Source organism: Callionymus lyra, chromosome 19 (assembly GCF_982586985.1).
Source record: "Callionymus lyra chromosome 19, fCalLyr1.hap1.1, whole genome shotgun sequence".
Taxonomy (NCBI): Eukaryota; Metazoa; Chordata; class Actinopteri; order Syngnathiformes; family Callionymidae; genus Callionymus; species Callionymus lyra.
In genome coordinates this window covers 18,920,270-18,937,605 of record NC_141836.1, presented here as the reverse complement: position 1 = coordinate 18,937,605, position 17,336 = coordinate 18,920,270, and the positions used below count along the sequence as shown (strand labels likewise).

The following is a 17,336-nucleotide window of genomic DNA, read 5'->3' as shown; positions in this document are numbered from 1 at the left end:
TCAGTTAACTGAACCAGAAGCCGGAAGACAAGTGGGTACACACTGCAGCTCAACACCACAGAGAGGAATTGATCATTTATATCAAATCAACAGTGTCAATCGCTCAAGGGGCCAAAATCTTTGAACCCTCTTGGCCACATAAAATGACTGATTTGGCCCCCAGACCTCGATTTATTACCTCATTATGTCGTTTAAAAGATTGGTGGGTCTTGATCCAGAAAAGTATGTTGGGGGCATTGAACCAAGAGTAATCAAACTTAACTTATCTTAAATAAAAGTGGCTCTTTTTACGCTTTTCAACACCTCAAGCATCGTACAAAACTGGCAAAAGTAGTTCAAACAGTAAAAACATGGATCTTTATTGACTATTTAAACATTCAGCAGGCATATTTTTGCACATAAATTCTGATTCAGAATTCATATATGACAGTATCATTTTTATTTGTTTGGAGGTTTTGACCACAGATGGCAAACAACATAGAGGCAACAGAGTGACACGGAAATAAAAACGACCTGGTGGTCCATTAGCTTGACAAAATGCTGCATTAAATAGATCTAATAGCTCGGAATATTCAACTGGTTAAACCTAGTAATCTGTCTAAAAAGTACAACTGAATGTGAATGTTAAATGATGGACGTATATCGTTTAAACAGGTAAACCTGTTAAAAAGTCGTTTTTCTTTCATCGATATCTTCATAGAAATGTTAAACACATACATAGCTTGACCACAAGGCAGACAGCAATGCTAATTTAGCTAGCAACCAGAGTTTTAAATGATTCATTTTTGGACGCTAACAAAAAAATTGCGTCCGAAAAATGAAGATGGATCGGAATTAAATATCCGACTTTATATATATTTATATCAGTAAACACAGCAGATGATCCGCATCTATTGTCTTCTCCTATGACAACCTGTACATTTAGAAAAATGTGCAAACCACTTCCCTCAACAAAAAACCACCACCAAAACAAAAAGTGCATAACTGGAAGAACACTGAAGGTTAAATAAGGTCAACACTTACGAACTCGTACTATGTTACAGGCGTGGTGGGGGGGCGGGGGGGTCATCAGATGTCAACATCCAATAGAAAACGTTAAACCTCACGGGCATCGTTACATGAGCAGATGGAAATGAAAATAAACTAAAACAGATTTAGGCATGCAACATTTACATCTCTGAACAACACATCACAAATGCTCATATATTATATTCACAATTATATATTACATTTCTCTTGATATACTCAGAAGCATCGTAATCGTGGTTTCCGACATTCTTAGCTTGATCGTGTCTCACAAGCTCATCGATCAAGTCTGGATCGATAATCTGTGTACACGTGTGCATCTATGACAAATGATGCCTTTTATAACCACTTGTCAATCTCAACACTTTTCGGAAGGATGAATTATTCATCAGCAACTTGTTTTTCGACTTAACCCTGCAGCCATTCACCAGCAATGACTTTGACCTTTGACCCAGAATGATGTTAAACAAACTAGAGAATATTTAGAAACATGATTTTTTTGACGCCCACTATTTTTTTCACCATATCAATTTTTAGTTTTAGATTATTTTGTACCGGTTAATATACTACATAGCGGTAACATTAGGTATATTTAATACGTTTCTTAAAATGGCATGTTCTACATGAAGTTTCAAATTTCTCAACAAATCAAAAACAGCCTTATCTATGGCGTCTTCTTAATAAGTAAAATAAATGTTATTTGTCAATGTCAAAAACTGAAGCCTGGAGACCGTGTGCAGGAAACACTTTGACAGGTTTGGAATGTGGCCGGAGTGATGCAAATGTACACAGCACTAGAGTCAACCACTGATACGGAACCGTGTGGATGCAGGAAACACAAAAAAAAAATCAAAGTCTGCTGTAAAGTCCAGGAGAGTTGGGGCGTCTGGGGGTCTAGCCGAGGCCCTGGTCCTGACTCTCTGTGTGTCTGCGACTGGTGCGTTTACGCTGCTGCTGCTTGGGGTTGAGCTGCTCCCAGTAAGACTGGCAGTATTGGTTTATTAACCGGATCTCTGGAGGGAATGGTGTGGAGGTGAGCGACTGAGGAGGCCTTACTTGGTGAGACTTGGGCTCCTCGTCCTCGTCCTGGCCGGTGAGAGCCAGGACGATGTCTCTGTCCAGGATGCGCAGAGCAACGCGAGCCACCGTGTGTTTGAAGTTGTTCTCCGTGGCGAGGCAGTGGTAGAGTCCGGAGTCGGACTGGTTTAGGGATTTCAGCAGGATGCCGTGATTCGTCTTCAGGACGCCGCCCACTCGGTTTAGCTGCGGGTAGAAAAACATTTAAAACAAATGTTAGAATGAATTCACTCACTACTACGGAATCATTAGTGAGTCGCTGCAGGGACTGGAGCCAGTCCAGTTACTTGTGTGGCCAACCTTTTGTTGGGTTGTCGGTTTATTCTGGTTAATTCATCTAGTTGTCCTGTATTTAGTCTTACTTTCTTTTAATGACTTCTAGAATACAACTATTTGTCAGATTCAATCGTTTTTTAACCCTTGTGTTGTCTGGCTTCCAGAAATACATATGCAGTGGTGGAGGTTGTTCACCTTGAACCAGAGACAACACAAGGGATACCTTTAATCAGACCTGACTTTATTCATCTTCCCCACATGAGGTCAATGGTCATGATTACAATTTTATTTTGTATTTATTTCTATTCCATATTTTTGTTTTAGGGCTTATGTGTTCCGCTTTTCATCATTTTTGTGTGTATGTTTTGCCCCTAAAAAATAAATAAAAAAAGTTGTTTTATAGGAGTAATATATAAAACATATAATTAAATAACAAATATTTCATATTTAGCCTAATTCTATTACTTGATTTTATACTTTTCACTCCTTTATTTTAATTTGATGGCCCCTGAGCAACGGCCAAATTATAAAATGTGGCCCCTGAGGAAATGTATTTGGCCATCACTACCTTAAACACGTTTGTTTTTGGGCCTTCGGGTCAACTTGACACGGAGATAACACAAGGGTTATGTTTACATATTCAGTCCATTTGGTCTATAGCTTTAAAAAATGTTCTCATTATATATTTTTACTTGCAAAACTGTTCCAGTTTTCAATAGATAAGTCACCAAGATACACGTATTCACTATTAAAGCTAAGATTTATACCAAAAGATGTATTTATGCGAGAGTGGATCTCTGCCTAAATAGTTTTGATTCCATTACAGCTCAAATACACAAACAAAGACCAGATACGCCTCACCTATGCCAAGGTGTTTGCTTTTTAGATTAATGTGAATAAAAAAAATGACATTATTCCAGCAGAACCACTGTAGGCGACACATTTTCTCCCTTCTCTCCTTTATTATACCTACATCTTTTTTGCATTTTCAGATTTTGGTTAAACAAAATAATAATAATTCTGATTGCAAGCATGCATAATAACGCATTTTTTCTGAAAATTCTCCAAGTTGATAATGAGTGATGAGTAGTTGAGCCTTTAGCACTTTTATTTGGCGCAAAATCTGTGTGTTAATCATCATTTCCATTAGTATAACAAGCATCAACATTTAACCCGTTAGAACATGTAGCTGCGTGCACTGAATGTATTTTTTGGAGCCTCTGTTGTGGTCTGGTTGATAGAAAACATGCGATGGAAGCTCCAGCACAGACTATTATTCAATATTCTTCCCACAAAGGCATCACTCACCACTTTCCTTCGCCCCTCCCTCTGGAAAAGCCACTTGACTGTGGCCTGAGGAGACCGAGGCTGACACTCCAGGAAGGTGCTGCTGCCCTCCACCCCGAACTGCACCGTCTCCCTCAGACGCTTCTCCACTTCACCCACAGAGAGAGAGAAGATGTTTGACAGAAACTCTTTTATGACATTATAGTTAAAAGCTCACACCTTTGGCGTTAAATCCCCTGCACTGCCTCAAGGGGTCGCCATGCTTCACGTCCTGCCTCCTACTCCTCCTGCTATCACAAACAGATTAAGCTCAGGAGTGCCCCCCCAACAACTCATTGACCCGGGTCTGACCTCTTAGTGGAGGGGGTGAAGGCGGAGCAGCTCTCGCCGTCCCAGGCGCAGTAGGGGTCTCGAGCCAGGCAGCAGTCGGAGCAGGCTCGCCCGTAAACGCCGCACCGGTGCAGGGAGACCTGGGTCAGCCCTGCGTCTGACGACACGTACAGTTGTTGCTATGGTGACGGACAGAGACAAACTCCAAGTTGAGACTCGTTGGGTGAGAGTTGATCAATCGAGATTAGATTACCCTTTTGGAGGAAATCTTCATGGTCTTCACTGGAGCGTTAGTCTGTGGACACACCAGCTTCGTCAACAACTCGTGGACGTTTGGTAACTTTCACAACTTCAGACTCACTCGGAACACCTCCACCTCCTCCAGGGTCAGCTCCTCCATGTTGGTCGGGTCTTTAGGCAGAACTATGACCTTCTGGACGGTGCCTTGATCTGTGAAAAAGATGGGTTGCGTTAGAACAAATCACATGTTGGTTAATCAAAATGTTTAAGTGCTTATATTGAAGTATTAGTGCCATCAAAATATTGTAGGTTTTAATTTTACATTTCAAATGTTAAAACCTGTTTATTAAAATGTTGTTGTTTTTTAAGAATTTAATTATTTTTGTATCTATATTATTATTTTCAGTATTTTCAGTCTACAAATGAAAATATATACATTTTAATTACTGGGAATTAGAACTAAACTATGAGTAAAGAAAATACATTTTCATCAATCTTAAAAAAATATTCCTTTTAAAAATCACATCAAAACACAGAACATTGAATTTAAATAATTCATTACTAACTAATAGAATGGAAAAAAAATGGAGCAATAGAATGCTTAAAACAAAAATATTTTAACAAGGTTTCAACATTTCTTTGAGCAAGACAAGCATTGAAAATAGGGAGGGGGGGTGTTCCTCAATGAGCCTTCCTGGTCAAATAAAAGCCCCTTTCCAGCTTAATTTCTACCTTAAACGCAACATGAGTTTTATATGCAATTCATTAGGTGTTTTGAGATAGTTTGGTAAGACTTAAACTGAACTAAAACTGAAAAAAACATGCACAGTTGTGAGTGAAATAAACCTCTGAATAAAGTTAGACAAGTCATTTTTATAAATACAAAATAATAATACATTTTCACAATTGAAATGTTCAATTTAACTATTCAATACTCCGATGGCACTGATCTACTTCCATAGCGGTCACTCACCTGTCCCCAGGAAGAGAACCTCATAGCGCCCGTCCACCGCGTCCACCTGGTCCACTACCAGAGCAGTGAAGCGGTAGTCAACGCCAGTCCTGACCACCAGGGGGCGCCGGTGGATGGGATACACAGGGTGGTACATGAGCGGGTGTGCTCGGATGAAATTCACGGCTTCATCTGAGAAGTTCTTGGAGGAGCTGACGCCGGGTGTGAAGGTTCCTCCTGGACACTGGAGGACGATGGGAAGGAGAAGATTGAAGATTGATATTCCTGTGTCGTGAATGTAGGCTTTTACGTCACGCACCGTTCCTGGACGAGGGTAGGGAATCTTGCCCGTGTACTCGGTCCACTGGTAGTTATGTCCGTGCTTGTGAGCGAACGGTCCGTTGAAGACGTTTCGGATGTCGGCCATGGAGTACACGCAGACGGCAGAACCCTTAAAAACAGATCTGTGGCACACAAACCTTCATGAGAGTCTGACAGCTCCACTAAACACGCCAAACTTTAAACTGCTCCAAATAATGGAGTTATTTTTTTTAAATCCCCTAAGATGCTGTAATAAGCAAGAGAGATTCACTGCTGTTGCCATAGCATCTGCGTTCCGCTTGTGTGACTCTGCTGGGGCCATGAGGGGAACCTTTTGTGAAGCCACGCATAGATTTACTGCACCACGTCACACAAAAACATCTCCGACGTCCAGCCAAGCACCCACAGCGTCGCTCTTAAGTAGGTGGAAGAGAGAACGGCATCGAACAAAAGGCGGGGGGGCATCGTTAGGGGGTTACAGCCACCCATGACATTACTACGGCCACCCATGATGCCTTTGGTCAACATGCGGAACAGGTCACGCCACAATGAACGACTACTGTTGCAGGAATAATAACCTTAATTAGGGGTGTGTTTCCACCAGCTCTATACAGACATGTGGGCTTTAAAATACCATATTCTTTCGTTTATCTTTCCACAATCTTCCACACGTCCACCTGTGTTTATCTGCCTTTGCAGTTCTTTGGGTTATTTTAAGAAAGCTTTAAAGGGAAACTAATGTCAAAACACAACTTTCTTTCCTCTCCAAGATGCAGTTATTCCCTTCTCATGACAATTCTTTTAAAGTTATTACTTTATAAAGTTCTCCGTCGTCTGAAATCCAAGTGAACAAAAGGTTACGAGAGCGGAGTCCATTATGACGTAGTAATGGTCCAGCCAGCGGTAATAACGCCTGCTTGGTTTGCAATGACAAACATTATATATTATAATGAACCATTTAATCTTCAGAAAAACGTGTATTTTCAGTGGGCGGGACTTCAGCACATTTTTCTACTGTAAATATTTCAATGAAAGAGAGTTTTGTACAAACAGACACATACTGATGAGTACAATAGAGGTCTAAGATATATTTAAGAGACACTTAAATCAACACATGAATTGCCCTTTAAATCTGTTTTATAATCATAACATGTCAAATTTGATGCTGAAGGTTTGATCTGGTCTTCAAAGAAAACAAAGCTAGTCTAGGACAGGCAAGATTGAAATATCACACACATACAGTAATATGTGAGGTGAGCTCTGCACTTCCTTACCTTTCTAGTTACTATCATAAGAATGACTTCATGGATGTGATGTAAAAGAAAGAAAAGATGAGAGACAAAACAAAAGAACAAGCATGAGCTGAAGGACCAGTATGTTGGACGCTGTGTTCTACTCTGTTCTCTAGTTCCCACACAGTGTAAATTTAACATTCTCTAGTGAACATTCCATCTCTGACATCACAGATCAAGAATGTTTATCATCGAGTCAGTCTATCCGTGGAACGTTTTCATATTCAAATTATTCCATCAGACACATAAATCCCCTTTTATCATCCTTGTTTTATTTTTATATTCCTTTTCATGTGACCCGTTCTTTAAATCAAGGTTCTCGTTGAGCGAGTGTGTGAGTTCCGATGCGATTGTTAAGATGCTGTGTACGTGTGAGCATTGATGCACTAACTAGTTTTTGACATTAACATGCTCCAGTCGTGAGAGGTCAATACAAACGATTACATGATTAAACTGCAGACCAGATTTTGAGACTTTGATCATAAACATAAGATCATAACTTCAAGCTGAGGCAGGAAGTAGAAGCTGTGCACCAGAGAGACGTCAGATGAAAGAAGCCTCCTGAAACAAGCTGCTGACAAGAGTGTAAACACACAGAGACGGTGTCAACGCATCCAGATTTCTCTCCTTGCTCCTCTGCTGGAGATCTAAACCAGAGGAATAGATCGTAAATCAAGTTCTACCCTCTTTATTTTTGATGACCTTACTGGAGCACAGTAGACAAAACTGATTTATGTTCTACTTATTTTAACTAGTTCAAGTCCCTCAAAATGATGGGACAGAATATTGAAAACAAGATTATTGATTCATAAAATTATTGGTTTGTGTCAATATTATAAATTGAAATCTGTATTGAATTTAGTACATCATCAAAAAATAGTTTTTTTGTTTTCCTTTTGTATTGAGGATATTTTCCTTCAGACTGGGCAAAACCCTCATAGTAATTAACATGGCCCCTGAAGAAATTGAATTGTCAGCCCCTGCTTTACACTGTGCCCTCTTCTACTTATTTCTCCATCCCCCTCTTTTTTTTTATCTCCCTCGTAGCAGGAGGCCTACCACAATGAGTCTGATTTTTCTCATGGTTTCTGCCTGTTAATCTTTGTACTTTCTCGCAACTGTTGCTTATTGTGAATCTACCTTGGACCTGTTTTTCTTTTCCCTTTATTTACATCGATCCATATCTATATATTTTAATATAATATATTTTTCTGAACTGTTTTAGGTGAAAGTAACTGTATTGACATCTTGTGATTGTTCCAGTCTATATACTGTAACCCACAATATGTCTAACCATCAGCTTTAAAAGCTGCTGGAGTCAATTGTATCCCTTGGTCCTCAGTCATCGATGGGGATCTCAAGGGATTTCATTTCTTCAATTCATTTCTTCCTTAAGATGCGGAGGACTTAATGACGGCTGACATCTAGCAGCCGGAAGTTGAATTGAAAAACCAAAATGAATATACTGCTGTGAATATTTGCATGTGAATTTTAATGCTTATATAGTGTTATTTAAATGTAAAGTGTGTTATCTTACTGCTATTCTAAATTGACAATTTATATAAATGTGAATGGAATCGATGCTGCCGACCTCAGATAGAACACACATCTCTAAATCCTACAAGATGGATTCATCACACAGATGCTCACCCCGCCGTAGTGAAGAGAGCGTAGACAGTTGGGTTTCGCTCATCCTGTTGTGGTTGGATAAATACATCCCCTAAAAGATAAACGAGAAGCGAGTCAAACTGGTGCACACAATCAAAACGCGATCAGATTATTTCCGGCTTCTCACGGAGTTCATCGAATCGTGTTTCCACTCCGTCTTCGCCTATCACCGAGCAGATAAGACGGGCTTTTAGAAACGTGGTCCAGCGGTTCACCAGCGACTTCTGCCCTCCTTCATCATTCTGGACAGGAAGGAAATGAGTTCATGGTTCGAGACCCCCGAAATAATACATACTTCAAGATAAGCTGCATTTATTTTTACTGGATAAGAGAGCAGCGGCGCTCACCAGACACACTCTTCCCACCCGGGCTAACACGCTCGGGCTGGAGCCGCCGCTGGAGTCTAAACTCTTCTCACGAAAGAAGAAGTAGAGCTTGTCGTCATTCCTTTCTGCACTGTCAGGAATCTGCTGGATCTGAACAAACACCGGCTCTAGACGATAAACCCAGATAAGCAGGCGGAGGATTCAGGCGAGTGGTTGTCAAATAGAAAAAAAAAAAGGCAAGGAGGCAAAACCTGCAATCAGCAACTTTGAAAAGCTCACACCCACACTTGACTCACCGTTGAGCCACCTGGAGTCGTACTGCTCCGTCCTGATGGCGGTCCTGCCCCCCATGGTCCGGAACACAGCGGCGTCCGTGCTCATGAAGTCGATGTGCACTCCAGCATACAAGTTACCATCTTGGACAGACCAACAGATATTTTGACTAAACATATTCTCAAGGTGTTTACTCTAAAATACATTTTAAATGTAGTTATTTTAAATTCACGAATCAAGAAACTTTAGCTTTCCTTCAATATTACTGTGGTATTTCATTATAAGGTAAGGTTTAGAAGCGTGTTGAGATGATTCATTTGAACTTAAAAGTATCACTCCTTGGCCTTTTATCATTCTGTTCGTCTTTTCATGGTTAATTTATTAACCTCCATTTTTAGTCGTTTGGGTATAAGCAGGAGACTGGTGGTCTTCCCACTCTCGCTTTGAGCAAGACTAAAAATGATTGACCTCCTGGTCAAATAAAAGTGAGTTTCCGAATAAGAAATGACCCTGATTGTGTCAACCTAGTCAAACGTCACTAACACATTGGTGATGGTGATAACTATACTGGCAAGTTGAGACTATTTTGTCTATTTTGACTCTTTGGTGACAAATGAGGCTCGTCTTACTGATAAGAACTGCAACGCTCTCCTGCTTGGGATCGTAGGAACACTTTCCTTTCCCCGAGTCCACATACCCAGGGACCAGCCTGAACAGGTAATCCTGCAGAGACAGATTAGACAAGAAAGCGTTAAAATAGATATATCTATGGAGCCACCCGGGACCATGGTGAGAAAAAAAACAAAAACAAAAAAGTGTTTTTAACAGGAGAACACTTGCAGGAGAAAATGTGATGGATGTTTCCTATTCAGTAAAAGCCACAACAGGATGTGTTCACCTCTGCCCTCCAGCCTCGGTTGATAAACGTACAGATGGGTTGGTAAGCCCCGGTTCCACAGGAGTAGAGGTGGGTGCGGTTCCACGGCTCTATCAGTCGCACAAAGTTGGCGCATTCTCCCTGGACAAAGCAAGGTCGGAGGGATGGAATTCAAACACTATTAAAGTGATTGTCTGGACGTGAAAGACGAGGATGTCAGCGCATGATCCCACCTGTTTTCCCTTTCCCGTCATCTGACATTCTCCCTTTCTCTTGGCTGACGCCGGCCAATGGATCTGAAATGTGGAAGCCAAGAATGTTGGATAAGTACCTCTCACAAGGTGATGAGTGAAGTTTTACACAAAGAAAAAAGCAGCACCAAGAAGATGTATCTAAATAAACACTTTTATGACTATTATAAACAGGTCAATTTATGTTGAATTGTCTAGTTTGATTGTTAGAGGATTGGGACGCTTTGTTTTGTTTGTTTTAGGTTTAAATTGAAAATCCGTCACATCATAGCTTGATAAAATTAACTATTAAAAATGTTTACCAAAACTACGTTTTAGTCCTGTACAGAGTTGTGAGAAAACAATACACTTAAAAAACGCAATATTGTTTATATTTAATTTTTTTACCTATCAACATGCAAATATTCATGGCATTTGTTCATTTTAGAGTTGTTATTAAACGTCCAGCAACCTTTACGTCACTCGCAGCTTAAAAAAAAAAAATCGTGCAAGATCCCCGAGATGACTAAGGACAAGAGGATACATTTGGCTCCGACAGGTTTTAAAGCTGTTGCTTGGGCATATTTTGCTTTCAAAACAAATGGAGTCAAGCAGTCAGGCAACACATAGTATATCAAAATATACTGTATATTTTCACCTCCATCGTGATACATGTTGCCAGATTCTTGCCAATATATATCCTACAACTTTATTGTTGAATTTATAGCTGGTGCAGTAGGACTGATTAGCCTGGTGGTTCCTACTGCTGCACAATTATCTTTAAATAAACTAAGAGCACTTTTAGAGCCACTTATCTCCGTCTAATTCCCTCTTATCGAACACATCGCTGTAGTTAAGTGCTCAAATCATTTCTGTCATCATGCGGTTACATTTTCTTAGTGCGATCCACCTTTGACCTTGTGGTAAGTTCATGTTTATGTTCCTTAATAGGGTCCAATATAAATGCTGCTACGGTGAAAAGATCATGCTCACTATCAGAGGCTCTTTGTTGACATTGTGCATGTCCAGCGCCACAAGGTACTCCCTGCTCCCCAAGTACAGTCGGCCCTGATCCTGATCCATGTGAAGGATTCTGTAGTCGCTGGTGTTGAAGGAAAAGCTGAAGGGCCGCGCTGCCCGAGTGTCCATCAGTTCTGTGAGACAAAGCGGATTATTAGAAGGTAAAAAACAGACTAGCAGAACATAGACATAGAAGATTAATGCTTTACTCCATACTCTTTTGAAGCCTTAAAAAATACTTGTCGTAAAGAAAATAATATGTACATTGACCTCAGCTTTGCCACAAACTAAGAAGCAGAAACCTCTAAAACTATTCCCCTCATGTCTCCAGCATGTTTCCTCAGCAGCTTGGATAAACCGACGCTTTCTCTAAACGGCAGTTTCTCACTTGGACTCAAGAAAATGTGTGTCCCCGATTAAATATAACTCAACCTGCAGCATTTAAGAAACATATTTGCTTTTAAGATCTGAATATTTCATGTGTCCCGACCGTCGGACTGAGTCAGAGTCACGATGCAAGCTGCGGAGTCGGCCCTCCCGGAGGAAAAACGGTCAGTGGAACTCGGAGCTAATTCTTCGGATCAGGATTGTGTTCAGCAGAGCAGAACCTGTTAAGACACGCTGCGCTGACATTTTTTTCCCCTTTTGCCTTTGCTGAAAGCTTTGATTGAACAATTTTCTTCCACCACATGACAAATGGACGCAGCACTGAAAGGACACACACACATGCACACACCCAAGCGCAGACACACAAATGAAGTATGAAAAACAACTCAAATTTTACCTTCAGTTACTTTTCTTACTTCATTCAAACCATTTATTGATAAAAAAGCTATTTATGTAATCAGCTCATTGTGCTTCAAGGTTGATGTAAAAATCAATGCCCCTCCTTGCCAATCTCCCCTGGCTTAAAATCCCTTTCTTAGCAACATAAATCCTCTATAGCAACAGATACAATGGCAGGCAAGTCTGAAACAAAGCGGCTCTGCAAATAACACAGCGTGACAAGACATGGCAATTTTTTTTAATGATGAGGTTTTATCCAAATAAAGGACTTTAATGGATTACTGTGATTGATCATCATTTACTTAAAGAATCATGTGTTTATTATGGCTTATTTTATTCACCCAAAAGAAAACATTTAAATCAGATTTATTTATTTTGGAGTTCACCCATCTTAGGCAGTAAAGCTCATCATGCCGTCATAAGATAACAACAGCTTAAATACATAGTGTAAATGAAGTCACAAAAACAATTGATAAGACATTTATATCAAACATCTGCAGTGATAATACAGTGAGTTACAATAACATATGAAATGGATCTTATGTAATTTTAATAACTGCAGTATATTTGGGATTTAAATACATTTCTTCCTAAACATGCATCCCACTTTGTGTTCAATCCAAAAAGCGGTCGCCTAAAAAACCTCTAATAACAGCTCTGACACGCCCGCCTCGCAACTCCAGATGCTTTGAGCAGCCTGTGAGTTTGACTCCTATCTGTTATGAATATGTATCCAACAGCAACATTGTCATTTCCAAAAAAATATTACAGTGCAAGACTACAGGTTTACTGAGAGTGGTTTACATCATCATTTAATAGCATACTCATTCAGCCAATGCAAAGAAATATAACTTTTGTTTGATTTGTTGAGCAGAAAAGATCCTTATCCTTACATCAGCAATCTTATAAACTTCTTAACTCCCCTGAAGCATGCACGGACAAAAGTGGTTTTAAATGATTTTACATAAAAAATTAAATAAAAAAAAAAACAAAAGAGTTATACAAAAATTATTAGAACCACATTTACACTGGGCCCCTGCATCAGAAGAAATTCATATCTTCTCTTTTGTTTCATTTTCTCAAGAATAACCACATGCTGTATCACCAGAGAAAAATCTTTCTAATGTCTCATCACACCCACACTCTTTCAATTTTCTGAATATTACAACATGTTAGGACAACTGCATCATCACTATCTGGTGCAACAATATCCCACAGACTTCCAGCTGCACCGCTGGCATCTTGCAATCTATGTCATCATAACATTTAAGTTTGAGCTCTTGTCATTTTCTTAAAAAACAGTCCAGAGAAGTTAAAATGATACACAGAAATGCTTTGAAAATACCATGTGTTCAGACTCAGGCTTCTGGGGCCACAATTAGGAGCAAGAGCTTTTAACTACATATTGTTGAATTTGTTAAATAACTTAGCTTGACCTCCGAAGCATGTTGACATCATAGCTCTAAACTATAAAATCTGTATAAAAAGCTAATTTATGTATTTAACCAAACAGATGACTGAAGTTCAACTACAAGTCAAAGCCCGCTCACAATACATAAGCCTGAGGTGTTCCGGTGTCAGAGTGGAGTTGAGATGCCTCCATCTGTTCATTACTAATCTCCCCAAATTTTGTGTTCCCACAAAGTAATAGCAATTTCTAGTCACGATCAGGAGCTCACAGTCACAAGCGAGGATGACATAAGCGCCTTTTTCTCACCAGTTATTCGTCGTTCCCTAATCGGTAACTTTTATACGCACCAGGCCAACATTGGAATTTTTTTTGTCAGCCGTCTTTTCGCATTCGTACGCAAATTTTCCAGTGACGAAAATGACAAAGAAAGAATTTGTTGGGAGGTTTGACCTTTCACACAGACCCCATCCTGCTTCTGATACCACCTCCAGAGGCATAGGATTGAAGGAAGGGGGGGGGGCAAATGGGGCCCTTACGGGCACAACACTATTCACAGGGCGGGCCTGGAGGATTAATTGGGTATTGAACAGGAAGTGAAAAAAAGCTGTGGGAGATTTTCTCAGGAACAATAAGATTCTGCCTCACATACTTTGTTCGCCCGTTTATCAACGTGCTTCTATAACTGAACATTGACATCTGCGTTCCGTACATGGGTCAGGCATGCGCTGACAAATGTTCCCCGAGAGCCTCAGAAGCCGGCTTATGGGGATTCAACAGGAAGCCCCATCTTTTTTTACATCAAAGTTTTAGTCATCTTCCTTTTTTTGAGGTCAACGTTAACAGGATGCGGCTGAGGTGTCACAAAAAAAAAACAAGGGGCTGAATCGGATGTCCGTCCGTGAGTCTTCGGGGGCCGGGGTCCGGTTGTGTGGGTGAGAGGTAAACACCGGATAACAGGAATCTGGCGGGGAGCTGTAGCGGATTCACTGAGGGGACTAAATGTAGAAACACCACACCCCAATACATGTCTCCTATGTCCAGAAATAGCAGACAATGTACTGCCATCATCCGGTAAACATCCAGCAAACACTTATCCCATGACAACACTGCTGGTGAAACACTGGAAAGGACAAGGAATCAGAGTAAAGACCTCCAACTATCATGTTATAATTGGACAGTGTCTCACGCATCTACCACACAGCAAGGGTTACACAGCACATTTTGCTCTCTAACAATGCTGACTCACCCTTTGAATATATATATGTGAGAGAAGTGGTTAAAAAAAATTGCTCAAAAAGTCGGCCTCAGGCTCATTCGTTCAAAAGAGTCACATGAGCTCCGGCCACCACACAAAAAAAAATCCTCCTTCACAGGCGCCTTGAGGAACAAAGAGGCTCACTGTCATAAACAATGAACAATAAATCCTTGGAGTGGCGTAAAGAAAAGGTGGAGACAATCCAACATTTCGCTTTTTGTTCTAGAAGCAAATCATTTCCATTATCACAAACAACAACCGTGCATTCCGCGCCGGCTAGAAATCATCTGCCACGACCTATAACAAGATTAACTCGTGCAATTAGTCAGATTATTAGTTTGTGCTCAGAAACATGTCGGTATGTACTGTATAAGCTGTTTAGAAGAATGAACTAGTGGGAAAGGTCAGTTGAAAACAAAGTTGGTTTCAGTCTCTCCTGGATCCAAAATAGATGCCAAATCCAAGTTATTGATCTTTTGATCGGCTCCTTTTATTTAGGGCTTGAAAAGTCTTGCGTGACACATCTCATCCCCATTGAGGCAAGGATAGGCAAGAAAGTCAATATCTTGTAAAAATGTAGCCTCCCAGAACAAAGACCACAAAATGTAGTTAGCCAAAAATGTCACTCTAATAAAGTTTGTCGGCCACATTGTGTCGGAAAGTACCCCTTCACAAACACAAAGCCTTTTTAGTTTGGAGAAAAAAACACTATTGTCAAATTTTGACAAATGAATTCTCCTTTAGTATGGCTATTCCTGCCCTTTATATTAAAAATAAATGTAATGTGTTATTTGGTAAAATACTTATTTAAGACATTTCTCTTGTAATCCAACCCTCGTCCAAGAGTTTCTTTATTGATCCCATTCGAGAAAACCAGACTACATTCAGAAAGATCACGATATTTAAACCAGCACACATAAAAACTGTTGAAGTCCCAAATGAAAAGAAAATGACAATTGTGGAAAGTATTGTTGACTTTGAAGATTGTGTCTTATTTCAGACAATAATCACTTCATTTTTTGATCAGAGCATTCCTTACCCTCTCAGATAATATTAAAAATCACATCCATGAAGCAAGAAAATTACAGCTTCTTTCCACGATACTTACCTTTCTGTCAATAGCTAAGGTCTTGGTAGCTAACAGTGAGATGCACGTAACCATGATGCTGACTGTCGAACCCACACAATGACTTTATTAAGTACGTGAGTTTTACAGAGTAGACTTCTCTAAGAACCTCTGCAAGGACGCTGTGTTGACTACTTGGTATCACATCGGTGCAGTCAAACACACATTTGACTATAGAAACCCAATTTAAATCTGAGTCAAACTTAACATTTTGTAGAATCTTGTTCACCTTTAACAGGAAGTCCAACTCACAACTTTTTCACTTCCAGGCACCTGCTTTTCCACCTTTCAGTTTTTCAAAGTTTCCAGATTATTTTATAACACTGTGAACTCCATGGTTTGATACCAGCATATATTGGATGTCATCTAGTGTCTTTAAAATAGGATTGATTTATTTCTTTACTGAACTAAATGTTTCAAATAGGGGGAAACATAAAATTAGTTGGATGGCCAGATTTGGACCTTGGGCCTCGAGTCAGACATCACTGATTGAAATAATATGATTAAATTGATTTTAATAGCAGCTGATGAAGTGGATCACAACAAAAGTGTTAGTTTCTGATGTTTATAGTATCCAGGTCTGGAGCCAAACATTTTTGACTTCGGAAGAATTTCCCGAATCTGATTCCCACATTTGGTATCAGTTTACAGCCACCTTTTGTGTGGGTCTCAAGTCATGACAGAGATGCAGAAATAACAGTAATCATCCTCAGCATTGTTCCCATCAAAGGGTGCCAGCCACATACTTGTAACATGAATATGAAGGCAGGAGATGCCTTCACGGGGGAAAAACCCAAATGTCAATAAAAGACTTCTGAGCACAATTCCTGAGGGCAATTACTTTGCGAAAATAACATTTTTCGCCTGTGATCATATTTCAGCTGTTTCCCACTTGTGTCGTCATGTCAGGTATAGACCGGATGAGAGGTCGGACTGTTGTGCGTGTGAGTTTCTGGGTGTGGAGCCAAAGTTTCTGAACGGGCAGAACCCCACGTGACATCCACCTTTTGTTTCCAGTGTGACATATCTGACATGAGACAGGAAATATCCTCTTTACGTATGTACACGAAGGAAGTGGGGTGAATGTCGCCCGAGCAGGAGAACCGACATCATAGAGGCTCGCTTTTTTTTTCCGTGAACTCACCTTTGAAAGAGAGGCGGACCCTGGGAGCAGACTGCAGCAGGCCTGAGCCTTGATAAACGCACAAGGCCAAAAGCAAGACGTGGACTCCAGGTGTTGTCATGGCAACAGTCATGCAGGTAGCCCACAGAGATCTAAATCAGGACAAAAAAAAAAACATTATTAAAGAGGCGCCCCATGAGACATGTCAGTGGAGACAAGACGGTAAAAGAAAGCTGGACATGAAGGAGACGTCTTCCTCGATTCTCTCATCCCTCTGATCACAAGTTTGCCCTGCACACTTCCAAGAGAAACACATAGTTAGCACCCAAAATCCTCACACCTGCACCAGGAAAATATGACAGGTCTATTATTTATTTAAGAGTAGTGAGGCATACGTGGAGACTGTATAATCAGATCTGCAGACGGACCGGGGTGGAAAA

General features: G+C 40.3%; 1 protein-coding gene across 2 annotated transcripts; it reads right to left on the bottom strand.

Annotated features, from left to right (window-relative positions):
* Window positions 1-338: 338 nt before the first annotated feature.
* sema3ga (sema domain, immunoglobulin domain (Ig), short basic domain, secreted, (semaphorin) 3Ga) lies at window positions 339-17,106 on the bottom strand. 2 transcript variants are annotated; one of them, XM_087782389.1, is made up of 17 exons: window positions 16,918-17,106; window positions 11,169-11,329; window positions 10,179-10,241; window positions 9,967-10,086; window positions 9,698-9,791; window positions 9,092-9,211; window positions 8,817-8,962; window positions 8,597-8,711; window positions 8,452-8,521; window positions 5,508-5,652; window positions 5,210-5,432; window positions 4,358-4,446; window positions 4,250-4,291; window positions 4,018-4,175; window positions 3,886-3,956; window positions 3,688-3,815; window positions 339-2,289 (listed from the first exon to the last, which is right to left on the bottom strand). In XM_087782389.1, the coding sequence occupies exons 1-17, from the start codon at window positions 17,027-17,029 to the stop codon at window positions 1,921-1,923; spliced, it is 2,226 nt and encodes a 741-aa protein (XP_087638515.1). In that variant the 5' UTR covers window positions 17,030-17,106; the 3' UTR covers window positions 339-1,920. The 2 variants fall into 2 exon arrangements, with proteins under 2 accessions (XP_087638515.1, XP_087638516.1); XM_087782390.1 differs by having other exon boundaries at window positions 3,886-3,953.
* Between the last annotated feature and the right edge of the window lie 230 nt (window positions 17,107-17,336).